Source organism: Porites lutea, chromosome 11, assembly GCF_958299795.1.
Source record: "Porites lutea chromosome 11, jaPorLute2.1, whole genome shotgun sequence".
Classification (NCBI taxonomy): Eukaryota; Metazoa; Cnidaria; class Anthozoa; order Scleractinia; family Poritidae; genus Porites; species Porites lutea.
This window is the reverse complement of record NC_133211.1, coordinates 18626019-18652508: the sequence shown is the minus strand read 5'-3', so window position 1 is coordinate 18652508 and position 26490 is coordinate 18626019. Positions and strand designations below refer to the sequence as shown.

The following is a 26490-nucleotide window of genomic DNA, read 5'->3' as shown; positions in this document are numbered from 1 at the left end:
TTGTTCTTCACCACCAATGGCCGTGATGTCACGTGCCAACCGGCAATATAGTATATACCTGTTTACTGTTACAAAACTCTACTGGTCCTGAACATACGCACTTGCACCGGCCTTTATTCCACCTTAAACAAGAGAAACAGGACAAATCACAATGAATCTGACATTCCTTGAATGAGTCTCGTGACTGTCACGAGATTCATCCTACTAGGATCAACCGGGCGATTTTGAATTCGGATTTTTTTTCCTCTCTCAATAGACCATTTTACAGTTTTGGACTTAATACCCTAATAAGGCAAACGGCAAGATTCAAGCTGGTAATCTCTCAAAATTAGGAAATGGCCAGGTAAGGACTACCATTTTGTACAGATATTTAAAAAGGTAAAACAGTAAAAGACAAGTGAATGAAACACATGGTCACGTGGTACGAATTGGCGTTTGCCTTTTGACGTAAACCTCTCTCTATCAACTTAGCCCCATAATACATATCGCTTTCTTTCAATTCGTTGTTTGGAGTTTCACTTATTAAAGGGGCTGTCCACACTTTATTGGTGCCCAGGAATTAGTGCCTGGGTACCGGCACAAAATAGTGTTGTATTCACACCTTGAGTACCCATGGCAGTATGTGACTGTGAACGTAATTATTCTTGTTCGCTCTGTCAGACGCCACATTGAATCATGAGCTTGGCGGCGAGTACCGGACAAAGTAGTGACTCCCCCAAAACTACCAAATTGGTTTTGTTAGTTCCGGTGTCCACTTTATTGCACGAGTGCAAAGTCGAGACCTTGTACTCGGGCACCGGCATCGTGCCCGAATTTATAGTAGCCTGCGAAAACATCCTTTTCTCCTCGCTCTTCGCCGCTGGGGACGTTTCGGGCGGAGGAACGTCTGCGACTCAGCGACAGAAATTCCATACTGATGACGTAAAATCTGTCCGGAATCCGGTCAGAAGCACTGATTGGTCGATGGAGTAGTTACATTGTTTTAGCTACTGTTTACGAATGACAGACAAAAGACAAAAGGCCACAAAGGTCAAATGTATACGCGAAGAATCTCTAACAAATCAGTCAATATTTGTGAAATATAGTCTTCTCTCGAAGAAGCATTTGAGTTTTGCTGAGGCTTGTTGGCAGATGAACACAAAACTTTACAAAACCGACCAGAAGACACGTAAAATTTGACAAATTTATAATTGGAACCCCATGACTCAGGGATTTATGTAAACTTCGCATCATCAGTGTGGAATTTCTGCCGCTGAGTCGCAGACGTTCCTCCGCGTGAAACGTCCCCAGCGGCGAAGAGCGACGAGAAACGGATGTTTTCGCAGGCTAGAATTATAGCGTGGGCACTGGCAGAATTTCGAGCAAAAGAGAGACTGCTCGCAGTCTATGCCGGGCAACAAATGTGAACTCTGCCTGAGAAACCCCATGATATCGAGCCCATGATCCCATCCTGCTTCAGAGGGGTTCAACAGCATTGCCTTAGGCGAAGTTTGTTGCATTGCAGTCAGTCTCTCTTATTGTACAAAAGAGCTTGACAGTTTCTAATTCTCCCGCATAGCAACAGATCCAAGACAAAAATGGGAGTGTCTTAAAAGCTATACGGGGGCTAAGACCTTACGAGAACTCTTTGTAAGCGTAAAACCAAACTGTAAGAAATAACCAAACGAACCTAAATCTCTCAGGACACGGACTGGGTGGTTCATCGGTGTACTTGCAAGCACAATGGCAATTGCCTTTGTCAAATTGCTCATTCTCGGAACAATCTTCCGCCTTTGCAACGCACTGACAGTTACAACTCGTGTGATTCTGAACAGTAATCGGCTTTATAGACTGAGTGGTCTGGTCGTAAACATTCCCCGTGATATTCTCCCACGTCACCGCGATACATTGCTGTTCTCTTGGTGTAAACGACGTAGAACAAACACCATTACATCTGTACGCTTCAATAAAATATGGAAACTGTTGATAGTCAGGATCACCTAATGTTATCAAAACTTTCCTAGGTAAGCATCCCTGGACATCTCTTAAGAATCCTATAGAAAACAAACAAACATAAAAGTCAATGTGTCCTCTTGTATTTGAACATGTTGAACACTCAATTTACAAGCATACCACAGTAGAATCTTTGTTCATCGAAGCGGACCTCTATCAAGCGATCATCCTCCACGGACACTTGACAAAGTCCAGGAAATAGTTCTAAGTTTCCCTTAATTGCTGTAAAACTGACCTCTGTTAAGAAGCCGCAGTCACTTTTCCGAGGTACGAACGAGTTTTTTTTCTTGTCTTCACCTCTACTAAATGGTCACTTTGATTTTTTGCACCATACTAATGCAATAGATAAACTGTGTATGGCGTTTAGTGGTCTTTTACTTACTTTTTTTTGTCACAAGAAGAGGTAGAAACAGTTTGAAGCAGGAGCCGGCTCCCACGGTCAAGGTCCAAGTTTTTCTTGAATAGCTCTTAGTACTTAGGCGGGTTTGTCAAACCTGTACTGAACGGTCAAACTGTATAAGGCCTGGCTTAGTGAGCACAACCCTAAAGGGTGACCGCTTATTTATACAGGTTTGACTAATGTCGCTTAACAGCTTGATAATTTACGTTTATCGAAGAATTTTCTGATTAGTAACCCAAGGGTAGAGATAAATAACTACAGTAATGTACTGGGGATTCAGAAGGCGAATTTCAATTTTTAGTGAACACTAGAAACGCAACAAGCATCAGAAGCATGTCAGACCAAGCACTTGGTTAACATCTAACGAACTGCGTTTGCGCAAAATAAGGGATATAACGATAACATTCTCCGGCCCATACGAGATTTGCCAAATACAATTATTTTAATTAGACATTAAAATATTTCCACAGCTCTAATGATATGCCAAGTTTACAACAGAAAACGACTTTCATTTTCGTTTACCACGACACCCCCCTCGCCTCCTTCATCAATGTGAGCGTTGGCTGTCTGATCGCAATGATTTTTCGCTAATGGTCCGGCGAAAATCACCGCGGGAAACTGGGCATAAATGCTCGCTTCCAGGACCAGCTCTTCCACTCAAAGCATGGATAAATCCATGCTCACGGTGCGAAAAATTTGTTGACCTTAGCATTGCTGCGGAGAAGGTACGTTTTTCTTATTTTATAGTTATTGCTTTTTTAGACTTTTTTCCTACTTTATCACTTAAATTCAATTTTGTACTATAGTTTAGTAAGTATTGCTCACCGAAGTGAAATCAAGCTATTTTGCCTAAATTGCTGATCTCCGTCTCCGATAAAGATTTTTTAAAATTTGACTGGGTCAAAATTGAGAGCAAAATATAACGGTAAAAAAAAACCGTTTGTGAACATCGTGATATTTGGTTGGTCATATTTCATTTAGTAACTCTTTCCCCGAGAAAACATTTTGCACCAAGCAGTAGACTGTTGCAATATAGGCTAGATTCCAATGATTTCTGTACAAGCCCATGCATGCATCTATTATGCATGCAGCAATTTCATGCTATTTCACCCAAATAGTTAATATGAATGAAGTCGAAACATGTATGCATAATAAATGTGATAAATGTATAGGTTTTACGGAAATCTTACCTTATGTATCGGTCAAATCGAAGCTTCAACATGCCACCCCCCCGGGCATACCCGGGCATTTGACACCTTTGCCGTCCCGGGCAGGAGGGAATTTGATTATCAGAGTCTTCCAGGGGGTGGGGAATTTGATCCCCATGCTTAAGGGGTGGGGAAAAAATTTGAACTGCACCCTCGATTTCATGTAAAAACTTTGGCGTGGCAAGCTATCATAGGGGACGCGGTTTTAGAGGATTTTTGTGGAAAAGATTGTGCCTTTGTGGCCAGTTGGTTACGAGGAAAGGGCTTAAACAAGCTTTGTGCTGTATTTGAAGTATTTAAATTTTAAAATTTTTAATATTGGATTCAGGCTTTGAATATATGAATGTATTTTATTGTTGTGTTTACAATAAAATACAATACCTATACCGGCGATTCAATACAACAACATAAAATAAAATAAAATAAAAAGCTCAGGTCAACTACTTTGACCTACTGCAAGTATGTTAATTAGTAAGGTGAGCGATGATGCATGTCAGTGAAATGGTCATGATGTAGTAATCTCAATAGGTGGGATCTTTTTTTATAGGACACTTTGTATGTTGCATGACAAGAAAGAAAAGCTGAGCATTCAGTGACCTTGTAGCAGCGATTTCCGCAGCTTTGCACGAGACTTTTGTTCATAGTAAATACACTAACAGTGTTTCTCAGTTTTTGTTATACCGGTATTTATAAAGATTTTGTTCGACAACTGAAGGCGTTTCCGCCGTCCTTCTGTCATTTTTGTGCCTGTGAAATGTCCCCGGGGTTGGGGCATTTGATCACCTGAATGGACCCTAGTGAGGGGCATTTGAACAGCATTTTGGGCCAGGTAGGGGGGAATTTGAACAATAATTTCAAAAAAGTCAAATGCCTGGGGTGTTGCCCGAAGAGGGGGGTGGGGGGAGGGAGTTGAAGCTTCGATTTGCCCGATACATTAGGTTCAACAGTTGTACCCCATGCAGCTGGTGGGATTACAAATGCGGGCAAGTGCAGTCAGTATAGTACTTTTATTTCGATGGCAGACCTGCTACAAGATTAGGAGCAAGTGAAATTTAAATCCCAGAAAGAACCCCAGGCATACAATCCAACGAGCTGTGCACAAGCTATGGCTAACTAGGTTCTGCCAATGGATTAAATGCACATATCATGGGCCGGGCTTACCCCAGGGGTAGGACCCTGTGCCAGCCAAGGAAATATGTTGGAAATGCAAGGGGATGTATTGGATTTTTCTGTCCTGTTAATAAGAAAAGAAAATCTGTGTTTGAAGCCTACATTTTTAGTCTCAAAATTATGACCAAAGCTCCCAGAATGCATGCAGTAAATATCCATCTCAGACAAACTGGATTTGACAATTTTTCAGGGAGACAATTAAGCTGCCTTTGCTAGGAAGTTGTGCTCTCACTGCAAAAGCTTCAGTTCCTGCTGTCATCATAAAGTGTTAATTACTTCTTCAGGACCACAACCATATCTGAGGTTTATTAAATATTTCAACATTACATGTTCAATATGAAATCCAGGCATTTGCTGAATTTAAGCATCCAGAATGCACTAGATTGCATCTCAGAGAAATTCATCTCAAAGATTTTCCCAGAGGAGCATGCGCCCGAAACTCCCTAGAAAAGTGCGCTGGTCACTGTCCTAATGGTTGCTATTCTGCCCATATTACCACTGTATACTATATCTCTAAGTTCCCTCTATCACAAAATCCTCCCTCCGCCCCTGGGAGTACTTTACAAATAAGCAGCAAGGGATTTTCACTTATTTCTTTTGTGGCTTTACACACGGCCATGGCTGCTTTTGTAGTCTTTTTTAACATATGTATGTGACAAGTCCCTCCACTTATGAAGGCTACAGTAGAACCACAAATATAACAAAAGGGCCAAGAGACTGGCAAACTATGTTTGCTTTAACGATGTCTTATGATATTGTGGTTCTTATTCGCATATTCTACTATCACTGGTGCTAAGGAATTTTGTGAACTATTTAATACGCAACAGGATGGTAGAGGAAAGAAGATGGCAAACCTGGTGTAAAAAGTGCAACAATAATTTTGTTTGAAATAACCTTATGCCAAACTTCACTTTCCTTTAAACAGATTTTTTTGCAAAGAATAGAACATGATCAGGACATGACATGCAAGTAATAGCCCTGTCACGTTTGTCACGCACAAGCGTTGTGCCGCCCTCTTCTTCCTGCCGTCAACGAGTTCGTTTTATAGAGGTTCGTCATATTAAACTTCCACTTTGGTATCATAAATAAGTCCCCTCAATCAACTGAATCTGAGGTATAATGCGGCATATATCAAGGGGTTTCATGCAGATATGCACTCAGTGACCCAGGGGACTTTGGCCTGCCAAATTCCCCCACCCCTGTGGGAAATTCTCAACTTTGCTCATCCCATTTTACAATCCCCCCTGGTTAGCCCTTAGTACCCCTTACCCTAGGGCATGCCAATGACATGTGCATAATGGCTCAGACAATTCTAAGAGTCCCATAACCCTCCATCACCACCCCAAAGCATAAGCTCATGCCAAAAACACACCATGGGGCTTAAAGAAGGAGACAAATGCCCCAACCCAGGTACAAAGCAAACATTGTGTTTCGTCAAAAGAAGCTTAAAATTGGAAATCCATGCATTTTTCATTTTGGATAGACCAGTGGTTGCAAAACTATAAGATTATTTTTATTGTCTATCTTTAATGTGTAACTCTGAAAGTTATCCAGGCATAGTCAATGTCAATGGCAATATTAGAATTATTTGTACTGAAAAAAAAAAAAAGGTTTTTAGGAGTTACAAGTAACACTTGCACCCACAGAAAAAGACTTTTAATCAGTTGGTGTGCATAAGACAATGACAACTGATAATTTTATCTTGTCCTAATCATTTTCTTGTGGTCTATATTTTTGAAGCCTGCGTCGCAGACACTCTAATGTGATACGTGGGCTGGCTGCAACACAGGCTAACATTTTTGTTGTTAAATTTTTCCCATGAGTTTGACTTTATTTTCACAGGATTAACTTCAATGTTTATTGCTGATTTTCTCTGTCACTCTGTCAAAGATAAAAATTAAACCATCCAATAGATAATCATCAGAATCTGGGAATGAAGGGAGAGATGTATATGCCAAGATTCAGGTCAGTGCAATTTTTCATATGCGAGAGATATTTGGAGAAATAACTTACGAGCTTTGTATGAAAACGCCATGATGGTGTCCATCTGACTGGGCACCAACAAAGAGGCTGGAAACCAACAGAAATTGTAACTGAGTTTCTGAGGGTGAATTCATCTCTTGAGGAACCCATAATCATGAAATTAGCAATTTTTCTAACTCAAAGACCATCCAAATAGAAAAATCCACTAAAATAAGTCACTGTTTAACCCACAGGACACCCCTCTCTGCAGCCATGTCCATGCAAATGCCATGTCACGCAAAATCTTAGAAGTTTAAGTATTGACTCTATCACAAAAATGTACAAATATAATTTTTTAGCTGCTCTAATGCTTGTTGACGTCACATAAAAACCAGTTATCTCCTGCTTTTAAGGAAGGCTACATTTTGTATGGTTGCTTCATCTTTTGGTTACAAGTATTTCCAGAAATTTAGAGTGGGGAGGGGGGGGGGGGGGTGTAAACTGACGCTGACCATGAGAGGTTACTGAAAATATCCATACCCAACCCATGGAATGTCATTGAAAACGCTGAGGAGGAGGGGGTCTTAAACTGACTCTGAAAAGGAGTGGTTTAACAGAAGAAATCCATAACCACCCTATGGAATGGAAATTCTTATGGGCAGGGGGTCTTAAACTGATGCTGCCCATGAGTGGTTACAAAAGATATCCATATCCACCCATGGAACTGGAAATTCCGATGGGTCAGAGGGTCATGATGCTGAAGGTAACCTGGAATTTCTAGATAGCGGGGGGTAATCTCCCTGACAGCCATTCTATGGGTCATCATACAATGTTCCTTCCTCCTAATGGTGAGAAGCATGACAACACAAAGAATGGCTGCTTAGGAGACAAGGAGATAGGAGTTGGGGGGGGGGAGGGGTGCACTCATACAAATACCCTTCATGGCCCTTAAGGGAAGGGTGGACATTTTCTTTTAATTTTCAAAGTGATTATTACTTCAAATTTAGAGAATCAATCAACCCTCTTTTGGTACATGGAAATGCTCAAAGCTTAAACATTTCATAGCCAGAAATATGGTGTGTTGTTGTTAAATCTTTTTGAATTAAAGATACGTCAAAGGAAAAATCTTTGGAATGTAGAGACATTGCTATTTAAAAGGCAGAAGTGGTGAAATTCGTAGTTATAGATTAAATAAGAAAGATGGTAAAAGCGCTATGTTCTTTATAAAACACGTCAAAGCGGTTCACTTGATGGATTTTCTGTTGCCAAAAATTTTGTTTGGTGAATTTATATTATCTAAAGCTACTAGGGCTGTAAACTTGTAGCCTGTACACAGACGTTGTATTTTTCTTTTCGTTCTTTTCGAAATTTTCCTCTTCTCCACCCCTACCCCCTTGCACTGGCGGTCTATAAATCCCCCGCGGTTTTTAATTTTTATCACGCGCGTTCGACGGAGAAAATAGAGGGTCTGTGAATTGTGAAGCGACCTTATTTCGTGCTGTTATTTGCATATTTGCTTATATTGTTGCTTACCTTTAACGAAAGCAATATTTGCGAAGACTGCAAATGCCCCCAAAATTAGCATTAAACCAGCCATTATGCGGAAAAATGAGATCTCGAGTCCACTTTTACGATGGGAATCTCTAATGTTCAGCTTACAGCTGAAGCTACGACGTAGTTAATGAACAATATGTCGCTCAGTTGACAGCTGTTGAACGAAGCCTCTTGGCAGAGCTGACACACGAACACTTTCTACAGAGCTGACGAAAGGCTGAGAAAACGTTCAATTCCTGAAGAATAAAGATTTTCCACAGTTTCAAATCTCGGTGTCTAGTAAAACCTCTGGCCTTGGAATGGAATATTGCATAGTGGCGGTTCTATACGTGCCATCACGTAATTTTACACCTTGCATTTTGCGATGCTAATTATCTGCAAACTCGGCTTGTTTTATTATAAGAAGATTAATTATTTACGAAAGACAAAAAATTCAAACATTTAGGGGGTGTTTACAATCAAAACAATACCGTGGAAACGTACCTTCTGTTACAATGATTGATTACTGTCGGATTCAGAGAGTGTTTTTAAATTGATTTAAGTGAAAAACGTGCGCAAAGTTTCATTCAAAACTTAGGCGGTCTAGCGGCAGTCAAGCGAGAGATTCACAGTAGCACGGGAACTTCAAAAACTTCATAACGACCCCGGGATAACGACAGTGAACTCAGTTTTGCCCAAATAGATTCTGATGATGCTGGAGTGATATTAAAGGAATAGCAACACGCATTAAACAAGAGTTTTACACACATCACCTCTTGACTTACCGGCAGTAAGGGGGTCTTTCGGCTTGCTGCTAACTTGCGAGCGATCCTAATGGCTATTGAGAGTCGGTCAAGGTCTTATCCGATAAGTACCGGTAGCTAGAAGTGTTGATCCCCACGGTACGTTAAAACTTCGCCGGTCTGTGTATGTCAAGCCGAATGGGAGGACTTTGCACCTTTAACTTCCGAGTTCACCTTCTAAAAGTTGCGTAAGATGGTTATCTGCTCTAGCACCGAGAAACACGCGTTGGTGTGTACAGACTAGCAATATCGGTCGCGATCACTAGCATATCATCAAACTTGTCCAACGACGCCAGCCCCGTCCGGGAGATTGTGGGGTTTGTTTCCGTCCTCTCTTCGCCCTTAACCCCACTAGAGAGCCTGTTTACAGGCCAGAAAGAGGCACCCAAAATGATGTTATCCGTTTTTAAATTGTAGGTAGATAATCTGCACAGACAACCTCACGTGAGATATCGTGGAGGTCACAGAGTACAAATTGCAGTTAAAAAATACTTTAATCTCGACTTCCGTGACTTACAACCGCATGGCGCGCGGGTGCACGGATAAACGTCATCACACGACGGCGTACGCCTGTTTTTACGTCGTCGGAGTTGCATTGCTTTCGTGTGACGTCAAGAAGCTACTGTATGACAATGCGAGCAATTCTAAATTCCCTAAGGGGGACATACTCAACGGTGTTTCTGATCATTGCATAAATTTACGGTAGCCCACAACTGTCACGACAAAACCAAAAACCTCACGACAAAACCAAAGACCTCACGGCAAAAGCAAATACACACGGCAAAACCAAAGCTATTTTGCTTTTGCTGTGAAGTATTTGGTTTTGCCGTGAGGTTTTTGATTTTGCCGTGAGGTATTTTGTTTTTGCCGTGAGGTTTTTGGTTTTGCTGTGACAGTTGTGGGCCACCATAATAAATAGCTTATAGGGTGCAAAAAGAGTTTATAGAAAGCAGTATGGAAGTTGCTATGGAGATAAGGACAAGTGCGAAATTTAAAATCAAAAAGGCAAAATGACAGACAGACTGGAAGACTGAAAGACTAAGAGCACAGAAGTCTTGTTTACAAGGAGAGAGGGTTACCCTTGCCAGCGGGTTAAAGTTAGCTCTGATTCACAAGTAATTTTCACAGGTAGGGTTACCATGTCACCTGGGTAAACTTTACCAGCTTTTCTGACGTGTTTCGTCATGCGTGACATTCTTTGTAACGGTCTAAAATTTGAACTAATCTTGAAGTTCTCTGTGAAAGACACGTCAAATTGGCACGATCACTGGTCACGCATAACGGTGGAAAGTTAACCCGGATAGGCGAGTTATCCCTAGCTCAACGTTTACAAGGCAGGTAGGGTAACCCTCTTGCTAGGGTAACCCTAGTACTCAGGTAGGGTTGCCCTAGCGCTAGGGTATTAAAACCCTACCTGCCTTGTAAACACGTCGTGTAGAGAAAGAAGAAATATGCGAGTGCTAGGGTAACCCTCTTGCTTGGGTAGCCCTAGCACCAGTGTTACCCTCCCTCCTTGTAAACAGGGCTTTACTGCGCATTTCATAAACACCCGAATTCTGAAGTTCAAAAGCCAACTGACGTTTGCGTTTTTCGCTGCCGTCATTCATCTTAGCGGGTCTCTTAGGAAACAGAAGTTTACTTCAACGGCCTCAAAAGGTCATGGTTTGTGATTCTGATTGGTGGACTGATCCGTTTTGTGTGTTTCTGTGTTTCAAGGCTCGTTGCTTGTGATCGTAATTATGATTGACGGCAGCGAAAGAGGTAATTGTGAAGGCAACTTTTGAACTTCAGACTTGGCGTGTTTTTGAAAAGCGCAGTAATTACTGTAAATGCGTTATCGTTAAAATATGAAAAAATCACAAAAGCAAAACGTTATCTCGACTTTTTCAAAGCCATGAAATGCATCTTTTAACCCCGGGCCTAAAAGAGACTGAAATGGCAGATTTCCCACCCCTTTCATATACTTCAACTAGTGAAATCCCTACCCTTTCTTACACCAAAAGCCTGAAAAAGGTACCCCTTTTGGGGGAGCCTCCCTGTATAGGCCATCATAGGGAGTATCCCCCCCCCCCCGGCCTTCCCGGCATACGTGACGGAGAGTGTGATAATGCATATGAGATAGTACTCACGAATACCCTCTTAAACGCCCCTAAGAGCATTGAATTAAAACACGCAAAATTTATTTCGATTTTCCTTATATCAAAACTCAAAACATATTGTGTAAATTTCATTGTCTGTGAAAGAAAAAATATGGAATTTATCAGAATTTATCACGGCTTTTTTTAATGACAACTATTCAAGACAATATGTAAATTAATAGTCTTTTGAGCGTTGTCAGCTGATTCAAGACTGATCGGGGTCAATTCTTTGCTCAAATTTTCTTGCAGCTAACAGTTTTTAAGTCGCCTTTCTCCTCTGGTTATCTACCTAAACTAATTCAGCTGTCTAAAATTATCTTCTTTGCCGTGTCATGCAACACGCGTATCTTACGACGCCATTGCGACTCAGTTCAAAACCTCAGTGATGCCTGCTAACACGCACTTCTGGCCTTCGGTTACACCATACCAGTTACTGAGAAAAGTCATGGAAACGACAGCTGTAGATTTAAAATGGTACCAAACCTTGCTGTTTCTTTTCCAAATTGCCTTATTCGTAGCCGACACAACCACTAATATCCTGACAAGCCTGGTGTACAGAGAACAAGGACACCAACAATGGTTTACAGTAAGCCTCGGACTGACTATCATTACCCTAGTCGCGCTCTGCATTTGGTTTGCAATGGTGAGCAGACATCGATTACTATCAAGGGAGAGGGAAGAGAACTCAGTAGGGGTGGATAACCCCGACAACATATCCCTCAATAATCGTGTGGATATTGAAAAGGAACGTTTATACAACCTCTATTTGCACACGCTCATTTTGGGCTTGCTACAAGCTGCTTCACAGCTTATAATACAGTACTATGTATATATTACGCTGAAAGTGGAAGACGATGTAATCCCGGAAGTATCAATGTGGATTTCTTTCATTACGTTAACGTGGATGGTCACATCCATGGAGGTGTTTCGTCCGGTGGCCAACCTGAAACCCGTGCCCCGGCTCGTGCGCAAAGTCATAATCTTTCTTAGCAACGCGGGAATCATCATGGCGCGTGTAATGGCGATTGTTTGTTTCATTATTTCTTTGTCGTGGTGGATCGATCTTGTGTTAGGCGTGCACTGTTTTATCATCAACTTTACTGGATTCCTACTGTGGCGATCCAACCGAAAACAGGATATGCTCGTGTTTATTTTTGCCTATTCGCCGCTGTATCTTTTTAGTTATAGCTCTTACTATTTAAGAAAGCTCAGGGGAAATGCCCCTTTTAGTTTGACTCACCGAGCGGTTCTTAAGTTCTCGTGGTATGTACTCTTTACTTTGGAAAACGCCGGTATGATTCTTGGGATCATTTTCAGCTGGCCTTATAGTTATGAAGATGACCCTTTGTTCTGGTTTCCAATCGTGGCTCTTATGATTGTCCCCCCTGGAAATCTTGGAGGGATTCTTTTAAAGTTATTTTCATGGTATTGCCTTTGCGGCTGCTTTCACGAGCAAAATGACGAGTACTGGGAATCTGTCCAAAGGGTGAACACTCTTGGGATGACAACTGGCCTTGCTGTGAGCCCCGGTGTGTGAATACCGTATTTCCTCGAATAATAGCCGTCCCTCGATATTAATCGCCTCCCTCGAATAATCGCGCCCTTTAGACCGAAATATTTGAAATAATCGCCCCCCCCCCCCCCCATCCCTCTCACCAGCTTCTCTTCCTTTTATCCCCTTCCCATCAAGTTGCAGTGGAGTCTGATCCAGCAAAACTGATCAATGACAATTCAAGCTCTGACGCCGAGGATATTGACATTGAAAATTAGTCAAGGAACGAAATTTGGGACACTTAAAAAGCCCAAGTTCAGTTTATTTGATGTGACCATTTTTTGATTTAATGGGATAATGAAACAAAATATTAAGGGCACGACTTCCAGGGAGCAATATTTGAAATAATCACCTCCACTAGCCACTCGGTAAGCGGGATTCGCCAAAATCTTGCATTGGCACGGGATTCGGTCACGGTGGGAGAGACTTTAACTTGACGTTTCGTATGTTCCAACATACATCTTTAGAAGTAATAAACCGTCGAATAACAACGTAAATTGAAATGTAGAAGAAGTAACTAAGATGACATATGGTAGGAAACTTTGCATATAAAAAAGAAAAAACTGACATCCAAATTAAAAAAGGGTTAAGTTTTTCACTGCTGACATTTTCATTTAGGGAAGGTTGTAAATTCCTGATCAGCAGATTCTCCTTTATCTTGCAATGGGTGTCCGACCGTTCTCTTGCCAAAATTTCGAAATTGTTCAATTTCGTGTTATGACCAGTTGACGTGACATGGTCGGATCAGTGACATATGCGTCGGGATACGCATAATGATATTATTCCTTTTTGAGATGCATGACTGTGTACTACAAAATGTAAGCAAAGTACGCAGTGATATCAATTGTAGTGTGCTTTGCAAGTGAACCGCTTCAGTATTATTTCAGATCTTTGTTTCAGTCATAAGAGTGGTGTACTTTGTTAATAGTCACAGAAGAAAAACAAGAAAAAACTTAATGCGACCTAACAAACAAATGGCTGCTGTTAGATTATTTTTATAGATTATTCTGTTAGTAATTTACGCGTCATGACTGAAGCTAATTGGGTCATATACATTACGGGAAAAACCGTGAGAAGTCAATTTTCATTTGCCTTTTTTATTGGCTAATAACATGTACCGCTAAATGTGCCGTGATCACGCAGCGGAGTTATGCTTATATATCCTTATGACAAGAGAAGTTTAATTAATGTACTACCTGAAAATTGTATTAAAAATTGAAAAAGTTACATTTCTTTTCAACAACACTGATGCGGTAGAGAACTGCGGAATTTTATCTTTCGATCAATAAAAACCGGAGAAACATGCTCATTAATTTTTGTCCTTGTTATTAGTGCGCAGACACATAAATCTGCTTTTTGTAACGACTTTCTTGTTTAATGTAATTTTATCAGTAACACAAAGCAGAGAAGTGGAAATATTTACAATATAGCTGTTGTTGTCGTTGAGTTAAAATAGTGTGCAATAGTCCGCATGTAATTCATAGGCTTGGTTTACCTAACGATCACGTATCATACCTCTCAAATAAATTTTCCTTACCTGCCGTAAAATCCCACTTTAAAGCCCCCCCGGATATAAGCCCATGTATCTGCTAACGAAGATATTATCCCGGATAGAAGGCCCCCCCCCACCCCGTTTATAAGCCCATCTAATGTATACGTGCGTACCTTTCGCGTTTCTTTACAAACATCAAAATATGTGTTTTATAGATGTTATTGAAATATTCGCACCATAGCCTTTAGATCTAACCGCTTATCGCAATTCAAAAAAATATGGGACAGACTTCTTTAGATATGTGAATGCTAGTGTCATTTCCATAATACTTATTCCTTCAAGCTACACTTTACTGCTATACTGTTTCATTTATTAGGTTTGCGTCTTTTTCCTTTTAATTTAGCTTTTTTCCTTCACAAATTTAGTTTTTTTTCTATATATATATATTATTTTTCATAGTTAAAAGAACAAGTATTTGTAATTAATTTTTTTTGTCAATAAATAAATAAATAAATAAAGGTGTGATTGAAATATATTCTTCGTTTATTGTGACGCAAATGTATCTCTTAATGTAATCGTATGTTTGCTTTAATTCGTTTCTCAAATACGTTTTGTCTCTTCGTTCCGAAACATTTTTTTTATTCCGCTTACATCCCGCCGGATTTAAGCCCACCCCCCGTTTATTAGCCCGCAAAACCCCTTATGAAGTCATATAAGCCCAGGGCTTTAAAGTGGGATTTTACGGTATACTGATCCTGGCGAATAAATGGCGAATAGATTTGAAGTGCTCCGTTTTCCTTTCATGCAAGCTACGTTTAGTTTTACCTATGAAGAACTCCTGGCAGTCCCAACAAATAGCCTTATAAACATCTCTTACATTTGAGCATTTGAGCACGGGTGAGCCTACCTTTGCAGGGAAAAAGGGACTTAATAGAATGCGTGCTTTGGAAAACAACTCGAAGTTCAAAGCAACCGTGGAATTTGTTGATGCAAGCCTTCACTTGTCTGGTGAGGATTCTGCCGTTTGTAACCCTAAATAAGGTAGAATTAAGAAGACTTCCTTTAAGGGGACTGTTGTGGCTGGCTATTTGGGTCTGTTTCGTTGCCTGTTAAGAACATCACTAATACCGTATGTTGTAATTCAACACATCGCTGGGCCAAAAATAACCGTCTTGGTAATAACAGGTCCCTCAGTTCATCCAAAGAACAACTCAAAAGAGAGTGATGAGCGAATAACAGCGAAAAGTGAGGGTGCGGATAAGGTTTATCTTGTATTTTTGGGTTGTGAAAGAGTCCCATTTTAATAGTGTAAAGGCCAGTAAAGGTCTTCTTTGGCTAAATTGACCTTGAAAAAGCTTGATTGTGAGCGCTTACCATTTGTACGGAAATTTCGGTGAGAATTTCCCGTCAAATGATACTGTTTTTTTTTTTGGTACCGAAAACAGGAACGGGATTGAGTTGTACCATTTACAAAATACCGGCGCATTTTTCACTTTCTCTCGACATGAAGCCTGGCACTGGTAATCCAAACAAATGATACAGAAAATTTCGGTCGTTTCGGTAAGAACGGGAAAAAGATAATACCTCGAAAGGTATTGCTTTTTTGCCGGAAAATTTCCACCGGGATGAACGGTGCCATTTGAATTCTCCCCGGAATTTCCGGATTTTCCATACAAATGGTAAGCGCTCTGTGTAATGTATCGATAGTATTGTCTACCGGAAGTTGTGATAACGGAAGTTCTCGGTTACTGTAAACGTGCAAAGGATCATGGATATTTGTGTGGGTCATGCTTTCCGGGTGTCATGGCGGCCGAATAAAGTGTAGTTCCTTTTATAGTTAAATCTGGTTTATTACACGGTCATCCGGGCGTCATTGTTACACTCTGTATGTCTTTTGTTTCCTTAATTGGTTACTTATTCAACTTTTAAATTTATGTTGTTAATTATTACTCCTGAAGATATTTGTTGGAACATACAAAAGGTCAAGTTAAAGTTTAATCATGAAGCGCGAAGCGCGCAAGCCTCACACGTATAAAGCCTCATGACTTGTTCAGACCTTTTGTTTGACTGTTCGCGCGTACTTGAATACGCAAAAACACGGACTGTTTTGCAGTCTAAGGCCTTGTGTAATAACTAATCTCTTTAACAAATGGACAATAATTATCCATGGTCTGTACTCTTTTCGGACAAAAAGGATGTCAAAAAGTTCAACAGTCACGTGGAACCACAAGCTGCAGGCGAGTGTTTTCAGGGCAAAGTTTGAAACATTTTAACGTCATTTCTATGGTCGATAAGAGTACAGACCATGGAAATTGTTGTAGATTTTTTTTTACAATAATATTGACAGTTTGTTACGCCCATTTCCGTTGAAGTTTCTCGGAAAATCCGGGAAAATCGTGTTCGTAAGAAAGAGGGGAACATAGCTCTCGGGCAATCAGCGCGCGAGAAATCGCTCAGTTATTGTAAAACTTTTCTTCCTCATCCACTACTTTGTGAAAGTTTGTCAAAGTAAGGAAGAATGCGTGACGGGTCACGTTTTGGTCGCGTATTTCTAGTCTGAAGCCTGTCGTATCTAAACTGTGTGTGCTTTACAGTAGGCTAATTACAGCACTTCCTTCAAAACTAAATCATGGTAGCGGTTGCCGTGCATTTAAAATGGCACCAAACCTTTCTGTTTCTTTTCCAAACTGTCTTATTCGTGGCCGACACGACCACTGATGTACTCACTAGCCTGGAATACAAAGGACAAGGACACAAACATTGGTTTGGAGTAAGCTTCGGGCTGACAGTCATTAGTATGGTTGTCCTCTCCATTTGGTCCTTAATGGTGAGCACAAGTCGATTACTCTCAACGGAAGAGGACTCAGTAGAAGTGGATAACCCAGACGTCATATTCCGCAATAATCGTCTGAATTTCCTCTTAAGTCTTTTATGCCTAGGACCCCCTCTCCACAGCTTTCAAATGTTCCTTGTCTGTGCCTCTCGTTTCAAAGAACTGTGGAAGTCAAGCACCGGTGTGCTCATCGAAAAGGAACGCCTGTACTACCTCTATGTCCACACGCTGAATTTGAAAATGGCTGAAGGCTTGCTGGAAGCCGCCCCACAGCTTATACTACAGGTCTATGTTATGCTGGAAGAGAGGAAAACTGTCAGTCTGATCCAGAAGATATCGGCGCCGCTCTGTTTGCTTTCGCTTACGTGGATGATCACATCTATGGAGGCGTTTCGTGAGTTTAAACACTACAACCTCAAACTCATTCACAATCTCATAATCTTTCTTAGCAACCTAGGAATCATCGCAGCGCGAGCACTGGCGATTGTATGTTTCACGATTGCGTTTCCATGGTGGATCCTTCTCTTGGTTGGTGTGCATTATCTTATCGTCAACTTCACCGGATTCGTATTGTGGCGATCCAACCGAAAACAGGACATGCTGGTGTTTATTTTCGCCTATTCGCCGCTGTATCTCTTTATTTACAGTTCGCATTATTTGAAAAAACTCAGGGGAGATGCACCTTTTGGTCTAGCTCGACTAGTGGTTGTTACAGTCTCATGGCATGTACTATTTACTTTGGAAAACATCGGTATGATCTTAGGGTATTATTTTAGCCCTCACTATAAGCCACAGTGGTTTCTGATCTTTGCTGTTGCTATCGTTACCGCTGGAAATCTTGGAGGGATACTGTTAAAATCATTATCGTGGTATTGCTGCTTTCAAAAGGATGAGGACGAGGATTTAAATATACAAAGGGCTAGCACTCTTATGGTAACAACCGGCCATCCTATGAACCGCGTATGAAGCTGTTCGCGTGACATACTCGAACCAGGCGGGGCACACATTAATGCGGAGAGAAATAGCTTCTTTGTTTAGCTTGAACATAGGACAGTAAATAATAATGAAAATGCTGCTGAAAAATTGACAGAAAACGGAAGGAAGAAAGCAAGGATGTCGCCGCCTCGAGCTGTAAAGGAAGTTGCTGTTTCGTGAATAATCACTTGACATCTGAAGGGATCAAATGAACGACCACTCCTCCCCCGTTGGGTCAGTAATGTTTCGACAGAAGATCAGAAAAATATCAGGTTTAATTTTTGTGTCAATCTCGTTCCCAGAGTCCGCATTGCTTTATCCAGCGGAACGATACCTGTCGCTGACCAAAAGGATTGCGGCCTCTGGGAACGAGATTGATATTGTGTTTGAGTGACACAAAATAAATTTTAGTGTAAAACTTTGATATGTAAGTCAGTATGGTCAGGCTGGTTGCTCTGGCTGATTTTCTTTGTCGAACCCGGTATCATTGATCAGTCATTTTGTCTAAACTTTTTTAATTAGCTTTAGGCCAAATTTTTCGCCGACGTGAATTCAATTCAACACGTGTTTCAGCCGGACTATTTTCAATGTTCTAAGATAACCAGGGGGCAAAAACAAAATTAAGAGTGAAGGATAAAAATCAAATTTATATGCTAATATATAGACAGCCGGGAAGCGGTTTGTGTTAACACTTTAATCTAGTCGTCCTTCATAACGGAACATAAAATTGTGCTCCCGGGACCCTACCAAAAGTGTCTGTAACCCCAATAACGATTTTTTTTCTTTTTCATCTGATTCAAACGTCCGTTTTTGAGAGTTGACTGTAACGGGTGGGCGATTCCATTCAGCAGCTTGCTTAACCCTTTAAACCCCAAGATCAAAATTTAAATTCTCATTTGTTGCCCCTATTCATCTCCTACAGGAGTAGTGGGGGGAAGTTGATAAAATATCAAGCAAATTCGTCTTGTGTGATCATGCCCGTAATTCTCATGACCACTCTGTTTTACAAAGCATTGATATTTTATGCTGATCACTCTTAGGGCTTAAAGGGTTAATTCAGACCTCAAAAAAACCTTACTTTTCGCTCCGGAACAATACACCTCCACCAAAAACAAAGCAGTTGCATTTTCAGGTTGCGTTTTTCAAAAACAAGGGCACCGTGTGGAACAAGCCTAAACATATAACTAAACTATAATTTGTATTGTTCTCACATTCAACATCTTATCACGCGTGGCTACAATTTTCCCGGACTGGGAAAATTTTGATGTTTTGGATAGGGGTTCGCTTATGGGAGGTGGTCGCACATGGATGGTCGACTGTATTTCGATAACTAATCATTTCACTAAGAGGTTGTTTACCTACCGCGCGGTACAATATTTCGCAGCTCAAAATGAGGAAAAATACCAGGGAAATGTAGTTCCCGTAGTGCCACTACCACTTTAAACATTTGATCTTGTAAATAATCTAGTTAGAATATTGTCAGTATTATCTTTAATGTATTATAAATTTCTGTATACTCTTGTTGTATTTCTGGTTAACGGCAAAAATGAATGAATGAATGAACACGCGTGATATGTGGCACAAAAGGGCTATGACGACCAACGACAAATTACACTGGAATGCGTATCGCCATTTTCGTCAGGAAGTCAAACGTGAAATTAGGCTTGCCGAAAAAGAGCATGTTCGCTCTGAAATTCTAAAATCGAATGGTAACACCAATTCGATTTGGAAAATTCTCAATCGATACATTCCAAGGAAGAATACTCCATTAGCCCACTGTCGAAAATCCGCTTCTCCTAGCAAACAACTTCAATGAATTTTATGCAAATGTAGGTACAATGACAGCTTTGAAAGCCACGAAGCTTGCGGAGGAACACAATTTTAACATTCATGACACGGAGGGATTTGGACTCCTGTCCAAACAATACCCCCTTATTTGCATTTCAACCCATTACCACAGGCGATGTGTATAAGATTATTAAGAGTCTACCTTCAAACAAAGCTCCCGGTTGTGATAAAGTTAACGCCAAAATCCTGAAAGACAGCTCAGCAGTTATCGCTCCCATTATAACAAGTCTTATCAACAATTCCTTTACTCTGAGTACTTTTCCACTTCCATGGAAGAAAGCAGAAATCGTTCCAATTCTTAAGTCCGGGGACAGTGAAGAGCCTGCGAACACGAGGCCAATATCACTACTGCCTATTTTATCTAAAGTATGCGAAAGAGCGGCTCACTCGAAGTTTACCAATTTCCTCGATTCAAACAATGTCATACATCACCTACAAAGTGGAATAGAAAACTTCACTCAACCGAGTCTGCACTACTTCACTTCACCGATGAACTGCTTAATAACATGGATCAGAAGAAGATATCTGTTGTTGTTCTTTTGGACATGTCCAAAGCTTTTGATAGCATACGACACTATTTAATGTTACGTAAACTTCGCAATTCTGGTGTATCTGAGTCTGCGTGTGCCTGGTTCGAAAGCTATTTATCGCAACGTCAACAAGTCGTTAAATTTCAGAATACTGTATCTGATCCCTTACCCCTTACGGTTGGGGTACCGCAGGGATCCATCATGGGCCCGGTGTTGTTTTCATTGTATGTAAACGACCTCTTTCGAGTTCCAAAACATTGCGAACCACTCGGGTATGTGGATGACACCAAGCTCTTCCTTGGGTTCCCCGCCAGCGAACTTGACGACGTTATCTCTGCAGTAAACGAAGATCTTAAAGAAATATCGATTTGGCGCTGTAGAAATTCGCTGTTCATTAACCCAGACAAAACAAAGCTTCTTTATGTGGGCGTCCCACAACTCATGAGGACATTACCTACCCCCTTACCAGGTGCGACAATGCTGGGAACTCAAATCAAGCCTGTACCAGTTGCAAAGGACCTGGGAGTGCATATAGGCTGTCATCTTAACTTTAACGAACATATCACTAAGACTGCCTCTGACTGTATGTTTAAACTAACGAGAGTTAATAGGATAAAGCACCTCTTAGATAAAAAAAAACATTGAGCTATCTTATAAATGCTTTCGTTTTCAGCAAATTATTTTATTGTTCGACGGTATGGAGTAGCACGAGCAAGAAGAACGTTAGAAAACTTCAGCTAGTTCAGAACTATGCCTGCAGAATCGTTTAAGGAAATGGTTTAAGGAAATACGATCATGTTTCAGAAGCCCTGAAGTCCCTTAAGTGGCTTAACGTAAGGGATGAACTGCATGAACTCACCTAGTGATGGTGTACAAATGCTTAAAGAACCTAACACCTGGTTACCTCCACAGACGCTTCCAATATCGCGCAAAAACTCAGCAAAGAGTCACAAGACAGAACAAAGACCTTACGTTGCCTCGGTATAGGCTGGCCACTGGCCAAAAGAGTTTCAGCTACCGTGGGGCAAAACTTTATAAAAGTATAGCTAAAGATATAAGAGACACTGGAAATTTTAACGCTTTTAAAAAGAGAATTTTTAAATATCTTTTTAATTCATAGATAGTTTTTTATTATTGAAATGTAAATAGCCTTTAAAATTAACGTTCATTATTATTTATAGAAATTCGTTATTTTATCATTGAATGTAAATAGTTTTCTAGTTTATTTTATTTCATTTTATTTTAATTCGTGTATGTATGGCGGAAGAGCCCCCAAGGGGGAGCTATGCAATAAAGTATGTATGTATGTATGTATGTAATGAATGAATGAATGGATGCTCGCACACGAAAAATGAGTTTGACAAGAGAGAACAAGATTGTATAGTCCAGAAGTTAGGGTTTCGTGAATTTCAAAGGCTTAACGCGATTCAGGAAGAGCCTCGATTTCAACTCCCCAGAGAAGAAGACAAAAGGGGGCTCTGTTCGCAGGCTGAGATAGACTGGGATCAGGGCTGATGAGGTGATATTCGGTAAAGAAACATCGACAACTAAGCGTCAAATATTTTTTTAAAAAACACAAATTCGGGTTGATGACCCTTCTTCAGTGTGAGAAAAACCGTTGTACAGTACTTTGTAATACCGTGGACAGAAATCATCGAAGCGCACGCAAGATGTAGGTAATGTCCTAATTCAAATAAAACTGAAAATGATATTCAGTCCTTTCGGCTGAATGGTGAAAGGTATGAAAGGGAGAGAAAGAGTTGCTCCAGCCTTGCAGACCAGCTAGGCCCATCTGTGCTTGTCGTGTATACCTCCAGCTTTAAAGTCAGTTAGTCTATGGTGTGATCATTCCGAAAAAACGCCTTTGCTGGAATTTTCGAAACCTAATCTGTTTGTTTTTATTATTACTATTATTTTACAATATTAAAAAATTAAATGTAACAAGTACCGCTTCCTTTTGCTGTAAGCTGAAAGTATTCCTCTTATCATAAATATTCTTTTTTCTTATTTTTTGTCATTTCGCTTTTTTTAGCCTAACTAGACTATGATTAGTACGACTATCTTATATATTTTAAGATTTACTGTAGCTCTGCCATTGAATTTTCCATGTGTCTACGATAATATTTTGTTCTTATTATTTAACTGAGGGAGCCCATTCCTTATATGCCCGGTGGCCTCTCTTGGGCTTCCTCGCTATGAGAGTTTAAATAATTAGATTTCCTTGCTTTTGTACAACTTATGGCAAAACAATAAACTGAAACTGAAACTGAAAGATTTTGATTTTGAGAGTATTGTCTTAACAGGTACGATAAATTTGGCTAACAAAGATTTTTGGGGATTACTCACGGTTTTGAACTCGGAGTTGTCTCACACGCCCGTCGTCTCGCTCTGTGTTTTCAGCCTCGTTCAGACCTTTTGTTTGACTGTTCGCGCGTACTTGAATACGCAAAAACACGGACTGTTTTGCAGTCTAAGGCCTTGTGTAATACATAATCTCTTTAACAAATCGACAATAATTTTCCATGGTCTGTACTCTTTTTCGGACAGAAAGGATGTCAAAATGTTCAGCAGTCAAGTGGAACCACGAGCTGCAGGCGAGTGTTTTCAGGGCAAAGTTTGAAACATTTTGACGTCATTTCTATGGTCGATAAGAGTACAGACCATGGAAAATTGTTGTAGATTTTTTTTTTCACAATAACATTGACAGTTTGTTACGTCCATTTCCGTTGAAGTTTCTCGGAAAATCCGGGAAAATCGTGTTCGTAAGAAAGAGGGAAACATAGCTCTCGGGCAATCAGCGCGCGAGAAATCGCTCAGTTATAGTAAAACTTTTCTTCCTCATCCACTACTTTGTGAAAGTAGCAAGGTGGTCCCAAGATTTCTGTATTGGGTTGTCAAAGTAAGGAATGCGTGACGGGTCACGTTTTGGTCGCGTATGTCTAGACTGAAGCCGCGCTGCTCGTATCTATACTGCGCGTGCTTTACAGCAGATCCGTCAAAACTAAACCATGGTAGCGGTTGCTGTGCATTTAAAATGGCACCAAACCTTTCTGTTTCTCTTCCAAACTGTCTTATTCGTGGCCGACACGACCACTGATGTACTCACAAGCGTGGAGTACTATAAACAAGGACACCCATGGTGGTTTGGAGTAAGCTTCGGGCTGACAGTCGTTAGTATGGTTGTCCTCAGCATTTGGTCCATAATGGTGAGCACAAGTCGATTACTCTCAGAGGAAGAGGACTCAGTAGAAGTGGATAACCCAGACGTCATATTCCGCAATAATCGTCTGAATTTCCTCTTAAGTCTTTTATGCCTAGGACCCCCTCTCCACAGCTTTCAAATGTTCCTTGTCTGTGCCTCTCGTTTCAAAGAACTGTGGAAGTCAAGCACCGGTGTGCTCATCGAAAAGGAACGCCTGTACTACCTCTATGTCCACACGCTGAATTTGAAAATGGCTGAAGGCTTGCTGGAAGCCGCCCCACAGCTTATAGTACAGGTCTATGTTATGCTGGAAGAAAGGAAAGATGTCAGTCTGATCCAGAAGATATCGGCGCCGCTCTGTTTGCTTTCGCTTACGTGGATGATCACATCTATGGAGGCGTTTCGTGAGTTTAAACACTACAACCTCAAACTCATTCACAATCTCATAATCTTTCTTAGCAACTTGGGAATCATCGCAGCGCGAGCACTGGCGATTGTATGTTTCACGATTGCCTTTCGATCGTGGATCCTTCTCTTGCTTGGTGTGCATTGTTTTATCATCAACTTCACTGGATTCGTATTGTGGCGATCCAAGCGAAAACAGGACATGCTGGTGTTTATTTTCGCCTATTCGCCGCTGTATCTCTTTGTTTACAGTTCATATTATTTGAAAAAGCTCAGGGGAGATGCACCTTTTGGTCAAGCTCGATTAGTGGTTGTTACAGTCTCATGGTATGTACTATTTACTTTGGAAAACATCGGTATGATCTTAGGGTATTATTTTAGCCCTCATGATACTAGTACGCCACAGTGGTTTCCGATCTTTGCTGTTGTTGTCGTTACCGTTGGAAATCTTGGAGGGATAGTGTTAAAATCATTATCGTGGTATTGCTGCTTTCAAAAGGATGAGGACGAGTATTTAAATGTACAAAGGGCTAACACTCTTTTGGTAACTACCGGCCATACTATGAACCGCGTATGAAGCTGTTCGCGTGACATACAAGGCTCGAGCCAGGCGGGGTAGACACCTTAGTGCGCAGAGAAATAGCTTCTTTGTTTAGCTTGAACATAGAACAGTAAATAATAATGAAAATGCCGCTGGAAAATTGACAGAAAAAGGAAGAAAGAAAGCAAGGACGTCGCCGCCTCTAGCTCTAAAGGAAGTTGTTGCTTCGTGAATAGTCACGTGACAATCAACTGAACGACCACTCCTCCCCCGTTGGGTCAGTAATGTTTGATTTTAAAGGTTTTAAATATTGTGTTTGGGTGTCACAACATATATTTTAGTATAAAACTTTGATGTGTAAGTCAGTATAGTCAGGCTGGTTGTTCTGGCTGATTTTATAAATACACATCCGTCGAACCCGGTATTATTGATCAGTCATATTGACTAATTTACAGTCAAGCCAGGTCAAGCGTACCCCCCAAGCTCCCTTCACACGCGAGGCAGTTACGAAATTTCTGCCAACTCAGTTTCCCTGAATTTGATGTAAATGCCTTCTAAGAACTATAATCCATTCAAAGATTTTCAATCTGACCTAATACAGAGAAGTTCTCGTTAGAGATTCACTGCTCATTACGCATGCAGAAATGCCAATTTGATACAGGAACCACTAACGGGTTCATATTCATTAATAAAATCTTGGGGGGTACGCTTGACCTGCTTTAAGTGTAGCTTTTTAGCTTTAGGCGAAGTTTTTCGCCGTCGTCAATTCACTTTCAATACGTGTTTCAGCCAATATATTTTGAAACGTTTTGTTAGTTTCACAAGAGTATGTATATTAGGTTGCATAATACTGCTGAAGTATTTAAGGAGTGCTTGTAAGGAGTCTCAACGGGCTAGTACAATATTTAAGGTTTGTTAAGCTATGCAAGAGCCATTCGAGGCATCTCTTTCAACCCTAGTTTTTTTAATTTTATTTACTGTTGTAATTTTCTCCGAGTTTGTAAAACTGTAATGCTGTTTTTTGTAACGCTTTACGCTCGCTTCATCAATAAACGAGATGCCCGCTCCTATTCTGTGTTTTGTGATTATTTAGATTAGTTACAAACTATTTTATAATCGTTTCAGTGTGATTAGAATATAAGACTATTTTCAATGTTCTAAGATAACCAGGAGGAAAAAACAATTTAAGAGTGAAGAATAAAAATCAAATTTATATGCTAATAAATAGAAAGGCGGGAAGCGGTTTAATTTACTTAACGCTTAAATCTAGCCGTCCTTAACGGAACATAAAACTGTGCTCCCGGGACCCTACCAAAAGTGTCTGTAACCCCAATAGCGATTTTTTTTCTTTTTCATTCAAACGTCCGTTTTTTTGCTGGGCAGCTGTTATCTGTAATAGCGAGGTGCACACAAACAAGAGCCATAATGGCTCTTGACACAAAGCAAGAGTTGACTGTAACGGGTGCGCAAGCCGTAGTGAGTATATCTAGCAGCGCTGCTTAGCCCTTTAAACCGTCAGATCAAAATTTAAATTCTTATTTGTTGCCCCTATTCATCTCCTACAGGAGTATTGTGGGGGGGGGGGGGGGGGGAGTTGATAAAATATTAAGCAAATTCATCTTGTGTGATCAAGTCCGTGATTCTCATGGCCACTCTGTTTTACAAAGCATTGATATTTTATGCTGATCACTCTTAGGGCTTAAAGGGTTAATTCAGACCTCAAAACAACCTTACTTTTCGCACCGGAACTATACACCTCCACCACAAACAAAGCAGATGCATTTTCACGTTGCGTTTTTCAAAGGCTGAACAGACAAAACAAGGGCACCGTATGGAACAAGTCTAAACACATAACTAAACTATAATAGACCTTGTCACGGTTTTCGACGCCATCTTGACGAGCAGG

General features: G+C 40.6%; 4 protein-coding genes across 4 annotated transcripts in view; 3 read left to right on the top strand and 1 right to left on the bottom strand.

The window, feature by feature from the left end:
• Positions 1-9551, bottom strand: part of LOC140952165 (uncharacterized) — a 15107-nt gene extending 5556 nt beyond the window's left edge. Inside the window, exons 1-4 of the mRNA XM_073401588.1 lie at positions 9051-9551; positions 8266-8522; positions 1670-2033; positions 59-122 (exon numbers count right to left, since the gene is read on the bottom strand). Of these exons, the coding sequence (XP_073257689.1) occupies positions 59-122; positions 1670-2033; positions 8266-8329 (492 nt within the window). The 5' untranslated portion in view covers positions 8330-8522; positions 9051-9551. The remainder of the gene's footprint in view (positions 1-58; positions 123-1669; positions 2034-8265; positions 8523-9050) is intronic.
• Positions 9552-11629: 2078 nt separating this feature from the next.
• LOC140952873 (uncharacterized) lies at positions 11630-14159 on the top strand. Its single transcript, XM_073402320.1, has one exon. It carries the CDS (start codon positions 11652-11654, stop codon positions 12741-12743), a length of 1092 nt encoding a protein of 363 aa, XP_073258421.1. The 5' UTR covers positions 11630-11651; the 3' UTR covers positions 12744-14159.
• A 2199-nt stretch (positions 14160-16358) lies between these two features.
• LOC140952757 (XK-related protein 8-like) lies at positions 16359-19821 on the top strand. The gene has a single exon (XM_073402200.1). It carries the CDS (start codon positions 16880-16882, stop codon positions 18047-18049), a length of 1170 nt encoding a protein of 389 aa, XP_073258301.1. The 5' UTR covers positions 16359-16879; the 3' UTR covers positions 18050-19821.
• Positions 19822-21778: 1957 nt separating this feature from the next.
• On the top strand, positions 21779-25655 carry LOC140952642 (XK-related protein 8-like). The gene has a single exon (XM_073402075.1). The coding sequence runs from the start codon at positions 23445-23447 to the stop codon at positions 24618-24620; it is 1176 nt and encodes a 391-aa protein (XP_073258176.1). The 5' UTR covers positions 21779-23444; the 3' UTR covers positions 24621-25655.
• The last annotated feature ends 835 nt before the right edge of the window (positions 25656-26490 follow it).

What these genes read in the sequence shown, in the direction of transcription:
- LOC140952757 (XM_073402200.1), top strand. Translation starts at nt 16,880, where the DNA reads ATGGTAGCGGTTGCCGTGCATTTAAAATGGCACCAAACCTTTCTGTTT.
- LOC140952873 (XM_073402320.1), top strand. Translation starts at nt 11,652, where the DNA reads ATGGAAACGACAGCTGTAGATTTAAAATGGTACCAAACCTTGCTGTTT.
- LOC140952642 (XM_073402075.1), top strand. Translation starts at nt 23,445, where the DNA reads ATGGTAGCGGTTGCTGTGCATTTAAAATGGCACCAAACCTTTCTGTTT.